Source organism: Electrona antarctica (assembly GCF_951216825.1).
Source record: "Electrona antarctica genome assembly, chromosome: 21".
NCBI lineage: Eukaryota > Metazoa > Chordata > Actinopteri > Myctophiformes > Myctophidae > Electrona > Electrona antarctica.
Window position 1 is genome coordinate 14948153 of NC_136802.1, and position 13458 is coordinate 14961610.

At 47.3% G+C, this 13458-nt stretch overlaps 1 protein-coding gene across 1 annotated transcript in view; it reads left to right on the forward strand.

The window, feature by feature from the left end:
* The window catches only part of LOC306913850 (dynein axonemal heavy chain 2-like), a gene marked incomplete at its 3' end in the record, with an annotated part of 263300 nt that overhangs the window by 95698 nt on the left and 154144 nt on the right, over window positions 1-13458 (forward strand). The window contains exons 14-16 of the mRNA XM_079490662.1: window positions 9066-9280; window positions 11032-11178; window positions 13141-13294. Of these exons, the coding sequence (XP_079346788.1) occupies window positions 9066-9280; window positions 11032-11178; window positions 13141-13294 (516 nt within the window). The remainder of the gene's footprint in view (window positions 1-9065; window positions 9281-11031; window positions 11179-13140; window positions 13295-13458) is intronic.

Here is a 13458-nt window from a genome sequence, read left to right on the forward strand (position 1 = left end):
GGATTTAGAATAGCCACAGTTTTTTGAATAACATTTAATTTAGTTTTAGTCACATTTTAGTCATCTGAAATGTTTTAGTGTTTAAGTTTAAGTTTTAGTCGACAAAATATCATAAGATCTTAGTCGACTAAATCTACGGTTGATTTAGTCGACTAAAATGTATTGCCTCGATGGCGTCATATTAGGCTGATTTTAGACTTTGTTGCATGCTGAGAATAGACGATCTGCAATTTTCAGCATGCAAACAAGCATAACATGACTTGTCTTGTAGTTCTTCTGGATCTCTTCTCCACTAGTCGCTCCCTAACATTTTAGTCTAGTTTTTATTTGTTGACGAAATTGTCAATATATTTTGTCTTAGTTTTGGTCATCCCAGCTTAGTATTTATTTGGTTTTACTCAGTGAAAAGATTTTTCATCATAGTTTTATGTCGACAAAATCAACACTACTAGTAATATCCAACATGTTTATACAGTAAAGGATAAATATATAAAGTCCTCTGCATATAGGCCTATTTCAATGATCTGATTCCATCTTCCATGGGCAGAACAGAGAACAGGGCCACAGTGGGTGGGCACTGTTGCTTCAGAGCCAGAAGGTCGAACCCAGGCAGGGGTTCTTAAATGTGCGTGAAGTCTTCACGTTCTCCGCCGTGTGCTTGCATAGGGTTTCCTCTGGGTGCTCTGGTTTCCTCCTCACACCACGAAAGACATTTTGCCCTTGACCAACATCCCAGAGCTCTGCGTGGTGGCTGGCTGCTGCTCACTACTCCTAGTACGAACAGGTCAAATGAAGAATGCACATTTCCACAAGGGACACTATCAGGGTATATCAAATAAAGAAATCTAATCTAATTCACCATCATTAGCTAATCGAGACGAGCAGTGCACTACTCGACAAAACACTGGGTCCGACGTGCGCCACACAACATCATAAATACATCATTTGTGATGCACCAATTCATACAGGATACAGGAACAAACGATGTGTCTAATGTCGTTGCTGATGGCAGAAACGTCTTATATCCATGCGAACAAGAAGGCACTTGAGCAGCTCAGACGATTTAGGCCCTTATTTTATTTGTAACGGTGCAAGTAAAAAGCGACAACGTTTCGATGTGTCAATTACATCTTCGTCAGGTCATAGCCCGAGGGGGCAACACAGTAAGGCTTAAGTACACACATGGTGCAGGGGGCAGGCCCTTAGTTAACCAATGTCACACAGCCAGCAATCATTAGTTCATACATAATTTTCACGTGGAACCTAACAGTGAGGGATTATCCAGATGAAAGTTAAAGTGCATTGAGACTATACATATACAGACTATAAATACACAGGTGTCGAAAGAATAGTACAAAAATAGAACATATTTGGTTCGAGACAACTCTTATATCCATATTTTAACTGTTTGCGTTTTTCTTTGTCATACAGCGTCACACCAAAACATCAAAAGAAGCAGATTCGCGGCACCTAGTGTCTATATACAGAATGTGATGTGTAGTATGTTTTACTAATGGTCTTGTTAAGATGTGTCACACGGCTTGCGCCAGATCCATTTCTCACACTGATACCCAACATGTCACATAACAAAATGTCATGGTCAGAATGTATTGAGATGCAGCATCTCATTTTCGAGGGCGTCCTATTCACATAAGTAAAATGTTACATACAACACAAAGTTGTATACAAATACACATAGGTAAAACATTACATATTGTGTCGGGCACAATACACACACGTACACACGTACTGTAGGTACAGTCTGCTTGCTCATCATTCATCAACCATCATCTCACCCAACCACACCCCCAGCCCTCAACTTATTTAAAACAAAATACGAATGCAGAAAACCGTGCCGTCACCTGTATCAAAGGTAGAATAAAGCGTAGATAGGCCTACAGTAGCCTACAAGCACTATTACAAAGCATGAGCATGTTGTTTTGAAATGTGGGTTACCGAGAGGTAATAAGATCTGAGTGAAAGCGGAACAAGGATGCGTTTGATAATCAGACCCTGCATGGTTAGCAGCAGCAGATCTTCCATTACGGTATTAAAGCATTTTGGGCGGGAACCCCTTTTGGTGTTAGCATTATGTTATGCTTTAGCTATTGAAAAATAGCAGATCTACAAGCTCATAGCGCGCCACCGAGTGGCGCGCTACGAGCTTGTAGGTCTGCTATTTTTTTTTAAATCGAAGAACGACTGACACAGAAACATAGCTTTTTCAGAAAACTGTCAGGATGTAGAAGACATTTTTAGAATCTGATCTCAGGTCAGAATGGGTTAAAGCAGCTATAGGCTCTGTTCTGCTGCAGGATGCAGAGCTCCTCACATCAGTCTGGGTGCAGCTCATGAAAATGGCATTAAAGAAATGGCCAGCTGGAAATGTTTTTATGTACAGCTATCCAGCCAAGCGGCCGGCACTGCTGGAACACCCCTCCTGCGTATTATTATATTGTGCAGTCCTAATGTAAAAATAATAACACTCCCTGCTCATATGGAACTTAAACCACTCGGCTTTCTTTTTCTTTTCTTTTTCTTTTCTTTTCTTTTCTTTTCTTTTCTTTTCTTTTCCTTTCCTTTCCTTTCCTTTCCTTTCCTTTCCTTTCCTTTCCTTTCCTTTCCTTTCCTTTCCTTTCCTTTCCTTTCCTTTCCTTTCCTTTCTTTTCTTTAATCAGGGTTTTATTTGGAACAACAAAATGGGAGCATTCTCTTAACCATTTATGTACTTAATGAGAAAAAGAGGTTGCGCATCAGCAATGGTTTTCAGTGGAGTGCCAAACCCAAATCCAATATACATAAAAAAAATAGGAATTTAAAAAAAAATCACACCAAAAACGAACGCTTGCGCGTTTCGGCTATGCAGCCTTCATCAGAGCCTTCACATCGTAAATGCTCTGATGAAGGGCATGTGAGTACTGTGAGTACTTTGTCCGCCGTTTGTTTAATCTTTGGATGTGCTACCTTTTTGGATTTTTTGATCCATTTATGTACTTCTTTATATGTCAAATAGTGAAAATTCATGGGTTGGGCGGTGACGTCATTGTACAGCCACGGTGCCATCGTCAGGACCGTTGTGTGCCTTGCAAGTCACCGCAACGCGCAACAGCAATGCCTTCCATCTGCTGTGAGCTTGCAGATACAGTACAAAATGGGACATACTGCATAATGAGTATTTTCTACTTTTGGTACTTCAAGTACATTTTGATGCCTGCCAATACCTTTGTACTTTTACTGCATTACTGCATTTTGACTTCCGAACTTCTACTTGTTACAGGGTGTTTCTATATTGCAGTATTGATACTATTGATTCCACCAAGGATAAGATGTACAGTATGTCCACCTGCAGTATGTCCACCTGCCATAAAACGCTCCTGACCAGAGGGAGCGATATCAATTGGGATCCATTAAATCCAACGCTGATTGACACCTCAACACAGGAAGGGGTTCACTCGTGCCGTTAACGTCCCTCCCTTCCCTGTAGTCTCCTCTGGTCACAGCCAGTTCTTCCCCCGTACAGCGCTAGTTGTGGTAACAACATGCTTCCCTGTAGTCTCCTCTGGTCGCAGCCTGTTCATCCCCCGTACAGCGCTAGTTGTGGTAATAACATGCTTCCCTGTAGTCTCCTCTGGTCGTAGCCAGTTCTTCCCCCGTACAGCGCTAGTTGTGGTAATAACATGCTTCCCTGTAGTCTCCTCTGGTCGCAGCCAGTTCATCCCCCGTACAGCGCTAGTTGTGGTAATAACATGCTTCCCTGTAGTCTCCTCTGGTCGTAGCCAGTTCATCCCCCGTACAGCGCTAGTTGTGGTAATAACATGCTTCCCTGTAGTCTCCTCTGGTCACGGCCAGTTCTTCCCCCGTACAGCGCTAGTTGTGGTAATAACATGCTTCCCTGTAGTCTCCTCTGGTCGTAGCCAGTTAATTCCCCGTACAGCGCTAGTTGTGGTAATAACATGCTTCCCTGTAGTCTCCTCTGGTCGCAGCCAGTTAATTCCCCGTACAGCGCTAGTTGTGGTAATAACATGCTTCCCTGTAGTCTCCTCTGGTCGTAGCCAGTTCTTCCCCCGTACAGCGCTAGTTGTGGTAATAACATGCTTCCCTGTAGTCTCCTCTGGTCGTAGCCAGTTCATCCCCCGTACAGCGCTAGTTGTGGTAATAACATGCTTCCCTGTAGTCTCCTCTGGTCGTAGCCAGTTCATCCCCCGTACAGCGCTAGTTGTGGTAATAACATGCTTCCCTGTAGTCTCCTCTGGTCGCAGCCAGTTCATCCCCCGTACAGCGCTAGTTGTGGTAATAACATGCTTCCCTGTAGTCTCCTCTGGTCGTAGCCAGTTCATCCCCCGTACAGCGCTAGTTGTGGTAATAACATGCTTCCCTGTAGTCTCCTCTGGTCGCAGCCAGTTCTTCCCCCGTACAGCGCTAGTTGTGGTAATAACATGCTTCCCTGTAGTCTCCTCTGGTCGTAGCCAGTTCATCCCCCGTACAGCGCTAGTTGTGGTAATAACATGCTTCCCTGTAGTCTCCTCTGGTCGCAGCCAGTTCATCCCCCGTACAGCGCTAGTTGTGGTAATAACATGCTTCCCTGTAGTCTCCTCTGGTCGTAGCCAGTTCATCCCCCGTACAGCGCTAGTTGTGGTAATAACATGCTTCCCTGTAGTCTCCTCTGGTCGCAGCCAGTTCATCCCCCGTACAGCGCTAGTTGTGGTAATAACATGCTTCCCTGTAGTCTCCTCTGGTCGCAGCCAGTTCATCCCCCGTACAGCGCTAGTTGTGGTAATAACATGCTTCCCTGTAGTCTCCTCTGGTCGCAGCCAGTTCATCCCCCGTACAGCGCTAGTTGTGGTAATAACATGCTTCCCTGTAGTCTCCTCTGGTCGTAGCCAGTTCTTCCCCCGTACAGCGCTAGTTGTGGTAATAACATGCTTCCCTGTAGTCTCCTCTGGTCGCAGCCAGTTCATCCCCCGTACAGCGCTAGTTGTGGTAATAACATGCTTCCCTGTAGTCTCCTCTGGTCGTAGCCAGTTCATCCCCCGTACAGCGCTAGTTGTGGTAATAACATGCTTCCCTGTAGTCTCCTCTGGTCACGGCCAGTTCTTCCCCCGTACAGCGCTAGTTGTGGTAATAACATGCTTCCCTGTAGTCTCCTCTGGTCACAGCCAGTTCTTCCCCCGTACAGCGCTAGTTGTGGTAATAACATGCTTCCCTGTAGTCTCCTCTGGTCGTAGCCAGTTCATCCCCCGTACAGCGCTAGTTGTGGTAATAACATGCTTCCCTGTAGTCTCCTCTGGTCGTAGCCAGTTCATCCCCCGTACAGCGCTAGTTGTGGTAATAACATGCTTCCCTGTAGTCTCCTCTGGTCGCAGCCAGTTCATCCCCCGTACAGCGCTAGTTGTGGTAATAACATGCTTCCCTGTAGTCTCCTCTGGTCGTAGCCAGTTCATCCCCCGTACAGCGCTAGTTGTGGTAATAACATGCTTCCCTGTAGTCTCCTCTGGTCGCAGCCAGTTCTTCCCCCGTACAGCGCTAGTTGTGGTAATAACATGCTTCCCTGTAGTCTCCTCTGGTCGTAGCCAGTTCATCCCCCGTACAGCGCTAGTTGTGGTAATAACATGCTTCCCTGTAGTCTCCTCTGGTCGCAGCCAGTTCATCCCCCGTACAGCGCTAGTTGTGGTAATAACATGCTTCCCTGTAGTCTCCTCTGGTCGTAGCCAGTTCATCCCCCGTACAGCGCTAGTTGTGGTAATAACATGCTTCCCTGTAGTCTCCTCTGGTCGCAGCCAGTTCATCCCCCGTACAGCGCTAGTTGTGGTAATAACATGCTTCCCTGTAGTCTCCTCTGGTCGCAGCCAGTTCATCCCCCGTACAGCGCTAGTTGTGGTAATAACATGCTTCCCTGTAGTCTCCTCTGGTCGTAGCCAGTTCTTCCCCCGTACAGCGCTAGTTGTGGTAATAACATGCTTCCCTGTAGTCTCCTCTGGTCGCAGCCAGTTCATCCCCCGTACAGCGCTAGTTGTGGTAATAACATGCTTCCCTGTAGTCTCCTCTGGTCGCAGCCAGTTCATCCCCCGTACAGCGCTAGTTGTGGTAATAACATGCTTCCCTGTAGTCTCCTCTGGTCGCAGCCAGTTCTTCCCCCGTACAGCACTAGTTGTGGTAATAACATGCTTCCCTGTAGTCTCCTCTGGTCACGGCCAGTTCTTCCCCCGTACAGCGCTAGTTGTGGTAATAACATAGCCTGGCTAATAAGCCAGACTAATATCACACAACACTGTCGCGGTATATCAGTCTGGGCTGGCTCCACTTGGATTTCATTTCCCGGGGGGCGGGTTCAAACATTTTCTCTTTGACGCAATTGGTCAGAGCTACTGTCAGTCAAAAGTCTCAAGCATTGAACGTCACTGTACCAAAGCCCGCCCATATTGCATACCGTGTCCCGATTGGTCCGACCTGTTCTCGATTGTAGGAAAGAGGCGTGCTACTGAGCCTCGCCAGACCGAAATCCGCTGGTAGGCAACTTTTTTTTGCCAACGGCTGATTCGGTCTGGTTTATTAACCAGGCTAGTAATAACATGCTTCCCTGTAGTCTCCTCTGGTCGCAGCCAGTTCATCCCCCGTACAGCGCTAGTTGTGGTAATAACATGCCTCCCTGTAGTCTCCTCTGGTCGCAGCCAGTTCATCCCCCGTACAGCGCTAGTTGTGGTAATAACATGCTTCCCTGTAGTCTCCTCTGGTCGCAGCCAGTTCATCCCCCGTACAGCGCTAGTTGTGGTAACAACATGCTTCCCTGTAGTCTCCTCTGGTCGCAGCCAGTTCTTCCCCCGTACAGCGCTAGTTGTGGTAACAACATGCTTCCCTGTAGTCTCCTCTGGTCGTAGCCAGTTCATCCCCCGTACAGCGCTAGTTGTGGTAATAACATGCTTCCCTGTAGTCTCCTCTGGTCGTAGCCAGTTCTTCCCCCGTACAGCGCTAGTTGTGGTAATAACATGCTTCCCTGTAGTGTCCTCTGGTCGCAGCCAGTTCATCCCCCGTACAGCGCTAGTTGTGGTAATAACATGCTTCCCTGTAGTCTCCTCTGGTCGCAGCCAGTTCATCCCCCGTACAGCGCTAGTTGTGGTAATAACATGCTTCCCTGTAGTCTCCTCTGGTCGCAGCCAGTTAATTCCCCGTACAGCGCTAGTTGTGGTAATAACATGCTTCCCTGTAGTCTCCTCTGGTCGTAGCCAGTTCATCCCCCGTACAGCGCTAGTTGTGGTAATAACATGCTTCCCTGTAGTCTCCTCTGGTCGTAGCCAGTTCATCCCCCGTACAGCGCTAGTTGTGGTAATAACATGCTTCCCTGTAGTCTCCTCTGGTCGTAGCCAGTTCATCCCCCGTACAGCGCTAGTTGTGGTAATAACATGCTTCCCTGTAGTCTCCTCTGGTCGCAGCCAGTTCATCCCCCGTACAGCGCTAGTTGTGGTAATAACATGCTTCCCTGTAGTCTCCTCTGGTCGCAGCCAGTTCATCCCCCGTACAGCGCTAGTTGTGGTAATAACATGCTTCCCTGTAGTCTCCTCTGGTCGTAGCCAGTTCATCCCCCGTACAGCGCTAGTTGTGGTAATAACATGCTTCCCTGTAGTCTCCTCTGGTCGTAGCCAGTTCATCCCCCGTACAGCGCTAGTTGTGGTAATAACATGTTTCCCTGTAGTCTCCTCTGGTCGCAGCCAGTTCATCCCCCGTACAGCGCTAGTTGTGGTAATAACATGCTTCCCTGTAGTCTCCTCTGGTCGTAGCCAGTTCATCCCCCGTACAGCGCTAGTTGTGGTAATAACATGCTTCCCTGTAGTCTCCTCTGGTCGTAGCCAGTTCATCCCCCGTACAGCGCTAGTTGTGGTAATAACATGCTTTTTCCATTCGCTGCATGCGGAGCGTGTCTGCTTTCATGCGTGCTCCCATAAAATCAATGAGTTCATGCACTCTGCACGCTGGGAGCATGTCCGCTTTCAATATGATATCCCATATGAATCGTTGAGTACTGAATCATCCTACTGTATGCACGGCGGTGCAGAGCCCATGATTTCTTTTCATGACCACATTTGCGTTCTTCTCACAACTGTGGACATGCCCTGTAGATTGATATTTTAGCACCATCCAACCAAAACGACTGCTCATCTTCCAAGACAGCATAATAGTTTTGCTTTGGGGTAATTGATTACACATAATATAAATATGGAATAGGCAGAGTTTTACAGGAAATTGTAGTGCAAATAATATGGAATGACTAAACTGTGGTAGTGAAGGAGTTGAGAAAATTATAGCAATGTATACTTGTGCATTTGTAGCTCTATTCTGATGAGAATTATTTATTGAAATTCACACAAAGAATTGGTTAGACAGAGTTCCATGATTAGGCCGTATTGTCAGGTCCCTTTTCATTCAGTTTCGTTCCCATACCAGGGGCACTACTCATTCACTGCATTTTTGCATAGACAATGGGCGGCGGTGGCTCAGGGGTAGAGTGGCTGGATGGTAACCGCAAGGTTGCCAGTTCAAACCCGGGCTCCCCCAGAGTTAGTGTCGAAGTGTCCTTGAGCAAGACACTGAACCCCTAATTGCTCCCGATGCGCTGATTGGTGCCTTGCATGGTTTCTGCCGCCATCGGTGTATGAATATGTGTATGTGAATGTAATGCACAAATTATGTAAAGCGCCTTGGATAAAGGTGCTATATAAATGCACCATTTACCATTAACCATTTACAATACCCTTTTGGACTTTGGGTTAAAAGTTCTTCTCATAATATCCTGCAGTATTTTGTCACAAGCCAGAAATGTATATAAAAGTTTTCCAAAAAAAGAAATCTCTAACATGGAAGTAGATAGGAGGCAAGTTTTAGCGACCACGTTATTTGCTGCTCTTTGGCTTCACGGGGACTCGAACGGTAGATCGTAGGTTGGCTAAGAGCGCCATCTAGTGTAAAAACTAAAAACACAAAGACGCCTCCAAACAACACGTGATTGGCACTAAGTGAGTAGTTGCTATGCCTTGACCTCACCTCCGCCTCTCTCTCTGTCTCTCTCTCTCCAGGTGATCCGAGAAGCCCACTTCCTGCCCCAGACGGCCAGGGAGGACGAGGTGCGGCTGGCCCATGGCCAGCTGGCCCAGGTGCTTGACGAGTTGGTCAGGAGGTCGTACCACCAGTGGAAGGAGGGGCTGGATGACCAGAGCCAAGGCCGCCTGGAGCGGCCGCTCATCGTGCGCTGCAGGGACAACCGCGCCATGCTGGACGTCAACTTTGACAAGTGGGTGTACCGCACCGCACAGCACCGCACTGTACCGTACGGTATTGCACTGCACCGCACCGCACCGCACCGCACCATTGTGTACTGCAAAGGCGGCCGAAGCCCCTTTTTTATACTTCATCAAAATGTCTGTATGGTAAATGGTGCATTTATATAGCGATTTAGACATTACATTCACCCATTCACACACCGATGCAAGGCACCAACCTGCACATCCGGCGCAATTTGGGGTTCAGAGTCTTGCTCAAGGACACTAACTCTTGGGGAGCCCGGGATCGTACTGGGAATCTCGGGTTCCCATCCGGCTGCTCTACAGGCCACTCTACCCCTGATCCACTGCCACAGCAAACATAGCCGGAATGGTTTCCTCCCAAAGTGGTATGAATCCTTTAATCATAATGAGGACGAGAAAGAAGTACTTTTGCACAATGTTCATATAAACCCAACCGAACATGGTTGGGTACTGGGTATTAAAATAATTACATTTCTTTTGATTCCTACAGACGTGCAGTCATGCACTATTTAATTATTATTTTTTCCTTTTTATCCTATCCTTGATGTTGTTTACAGTAGCTATATAGTATTGCAGAGTCTAAGGCATATATTTGTTATTGTCATTGTAGTAGTTGTACTAGTAAGAGGTAAATACAGAATAGATTATCAAAATAAATAAAACATGCAGCTCAGTATCCACAAATAGCTCAACTATTATATAAAGGAGATGATGTTAGTCTATTCATATGACTTAAATAAAAGGCTTAAAAGAATAAAAGCTTTTTGTTAAACATGTTGACCTCTTATTTAAGACTCATAAAAGGCTCATAAAGATCCTAACGATACCCATCTTTAATCATGACATGGCCAAAATAGGGACAGGGTGGAGTAATGGACTGCAGTCACAATCACAACCACATCAAGTGGCTTCAGATTCCACATGCACATTGATGTCAGACACGCACCACTGCCGCACATGAACGCACACACACGTGCGCACATGCACGCACATACACAGATCCGGACGGTGTGCCTGCATTTCGTATTTATGCTGGAAGTGCTTTTGTATACACTCCGAAAGACATTTGTGAGGTCATGCACTCGTAATGTTAGCGACTGTGCGGATGTTCTCACAGTCGGGACACACGCAAAGCCATTGAGTGAAGACATACCGCTGTGTGTACAGCATGTCTTATTGGCCCATGTTCTATTGGTTAACTACTCATCGCGGCCACACAGGACGGACGGAGACATTCAAGCACAGCCTGAGCCGTTGTCTCCTGTGTCTCTGCTGTCCAGAGGCTGCACAAACACACTCCACGTGTGTGTGTGTGTGTGTGTGTGTGTGTGTGTGTGTGTGTGTGTGTGTGTGTGTGTGTGCGTGTGCGTGTGCGCGTGCGTGCGCGCGTGCGTGCGTGCGTGCGCGCGCGCTCACATTGTGAAGACAATTTCCCTCTGGCTCTCACAAGAGAAATGGGTTGTTTTAACAAGATTTTTTTATACAAATAGGAAAATATTGAGGTTGGGAGTGCAGAATTATGATAAGGGATTTAGAAGGTAGGTTTAGAAATTGGGGTTAGAGTTATGCCTGGTTTATACAGTCATGTGCAGATGTCATGCACCAAAAAAAAGCTGACGTACAACCTCACAAGCGCATTTTTGGAAATGTTTTGCTATTTTCAATGCCGTCCTAAAAACGTTATGTCCTCACAAATATATAGTAATACAAACTTGTGTGTCTGTGCGTTGTGGTCCAGGAATCTGCTGAAGATGTTCTGCGAGATCCATTACTGGGAGCGGCTGCAGTTTGAGATCCCCCACTACGTGTCTGCCATCTACCAGCGCAGTCAGGACCTGCAGGGCCTCAGGGGCAGTGTGCTGCTACTGGTCAGCCACTACAACAGGTCTGACACACAAGCACGCACGCACACACACACACACGGCATGGATAGAGATGTTGTACTTTGGTTGAAACCTAAAAAAAACGAACTTAAAATCACTAGGCACCGGCGTAGTCGGAAACGATGCAAGGAACTCCCCACCCGCTTATATACTACCCGTTGTACCGTTTGTTGGCAGTTCTGGACAACCAGATATCCATACTGTATGGATGCTGTATGCTGTGTGCCATTTACGTATCATATCGGTCAGATTATTTGTCCAATCCACCGCAGTGCAACCGGCATGCCGAGCGTCTATGCGTATGATCACAACTGGTCGTGTCCGGGTGAGGGAGGCCGGGCGTGGAGGGTGATCTGTGTCATTGCCCCGTACTCCTGCGGGCCAGGGGGTGGAGCCTGTCAGCGGGGAATGTTGAATGGGAGGAGTAGGACGGAGACGCGACAATACATCCTCCCAGTGGGGGCTCCTCACCGGGAACAACAGGGTACAACAGTGCAATGTGTGTGGAGGAATTAATGGGCATAACGATTAAAGTACAAAAAAGAGAGAAAAAAAATATGTTTTTCTGGAGACTTTGTGCCAAGTCACAGCATGTGTCAAACACATTGTCATTTTGTACTACTTAGCATTCGAGTATTGTTGCTGCAACATTATGAACATTATGAACACGATGAAATAGAGGGAGTTTTGCTGAGATAGACCTTATGCTAAAACGGCCCAAGAGAGGACAAACGGCGTCGCTCGCACGCACGCACGCACGCACGCACGCACGCACGCACGCACGCACGCACGCACGCACGCACGCACGCACAGTGTCTCTCTGACAGTCGGGTGCAAATGGCAGTGCAGTACAGTAATCCTGGGAGAAACCCTGCTAAGCTCAGCACACTGAGCTCTAGAAATGAGAGCAAACTCTTTCTGCACCGTGTGTGTGTGTGTGTGTGTGTGTGTGTGTGTGTGTGTGTGTGTGTGTGTGTGTGTGTGTGTGTGTGTGTGTGTGTGTGTGTGTGTGTGTGTGTGTGTGTGTGTGTGTGTGTGTGTGTGTGTCCGCAAGTATATCAGAACTTGAGAAATAGACATTTGGGCGGAAAATTTTCATGGTTGTCACATGATTATATATATACAGTGTGTGTGTGTGTGTGTGTATATATATATATACGTGCGTGTGTGTCCGTGCATGCGTGTGTTTGGCTGCTTGTCTGGCCAGTCATGCATATGCTTAATGCTCATAACACAAGCTGAGGCCCAGTGGAAGGTCAAGTGCGTGCACAGTGCCAAAGCCGTGTTGGAGGGAGGGGGGTGCCTGGTGTGTGTCAGCCGGTGACGTGACTCTGCTCTGGGGTGTGTGTGTGTGTGTGTGTGTGTGTGTGTGTGTGTGTGTGTGTGTGTGTGGAGAGAAAGAGAGAGGGGATGAAATGCAAAGGCCACCATCGCTGCAGTGCAGACGTGACGTTCTGTCATAAAGGCCTGCTCTGTCAAACATTTCCTGTTGTTGAAATGTGTGCCTCATTCTTTTTTTCTTTCAGTATGAGCCCTCTCCTCTCCCAGCCTGGCGGTTGCACGCACGCACGCACACATGCATTTTTTTGTGTTACTATGTAGGGGTTTTAACAATTAATCGCCATTAAGATATTCTTCAATTAAACGGTTAACAATTAGTTAAATTCTGCGGTGCTAGCATTGGGCGGTTTTCTGTGAATGTCTGCACGTGCATGCGGCTGAGGAACGCACATGTGGGCCGGTTAAAAAAAAAGTCCCCCCCCCCACCTTGGTAGCCACAGAAACGTCTCTGCTTTTGCATGTTGCACGCATGCACGCACGCACGCACGCACGCACGCACACACACACACACACACACACACACACACACACACACACAGTGCTTCTTCAATGACATCAAACACTAATATTTACTTGAATCTGTTTCTGCTTGTGTGGGGTGTGTGTGTGTGTGTGCGTGCCAGGATCATGGAGGCGCTCTCCCCAGCGGAGCTGGATCTGTTCAGGGAGCGCATCGCGTTCTTGGATAAGAAGTTCCAGCCGGGCCTCACCAAGCTGCTGTGGAACACCAAAGGAGTGGCAGACTTCATCAGTGACTGTCGACTGCACACCAGCAAGGTCTTAAAACACTCCACTACACCCAGCTGTGTGTGCTTGTGCGTGCACGTGCGTGTGTGTGTGTGTGTGTGTGTGTGCGTGGTGGAAGAAGTACTCAGGTAGTAGCAATACTAGCCTGGCTAATAAGCCAGACTAATATCACACAACACTGTCGCGGTATATTA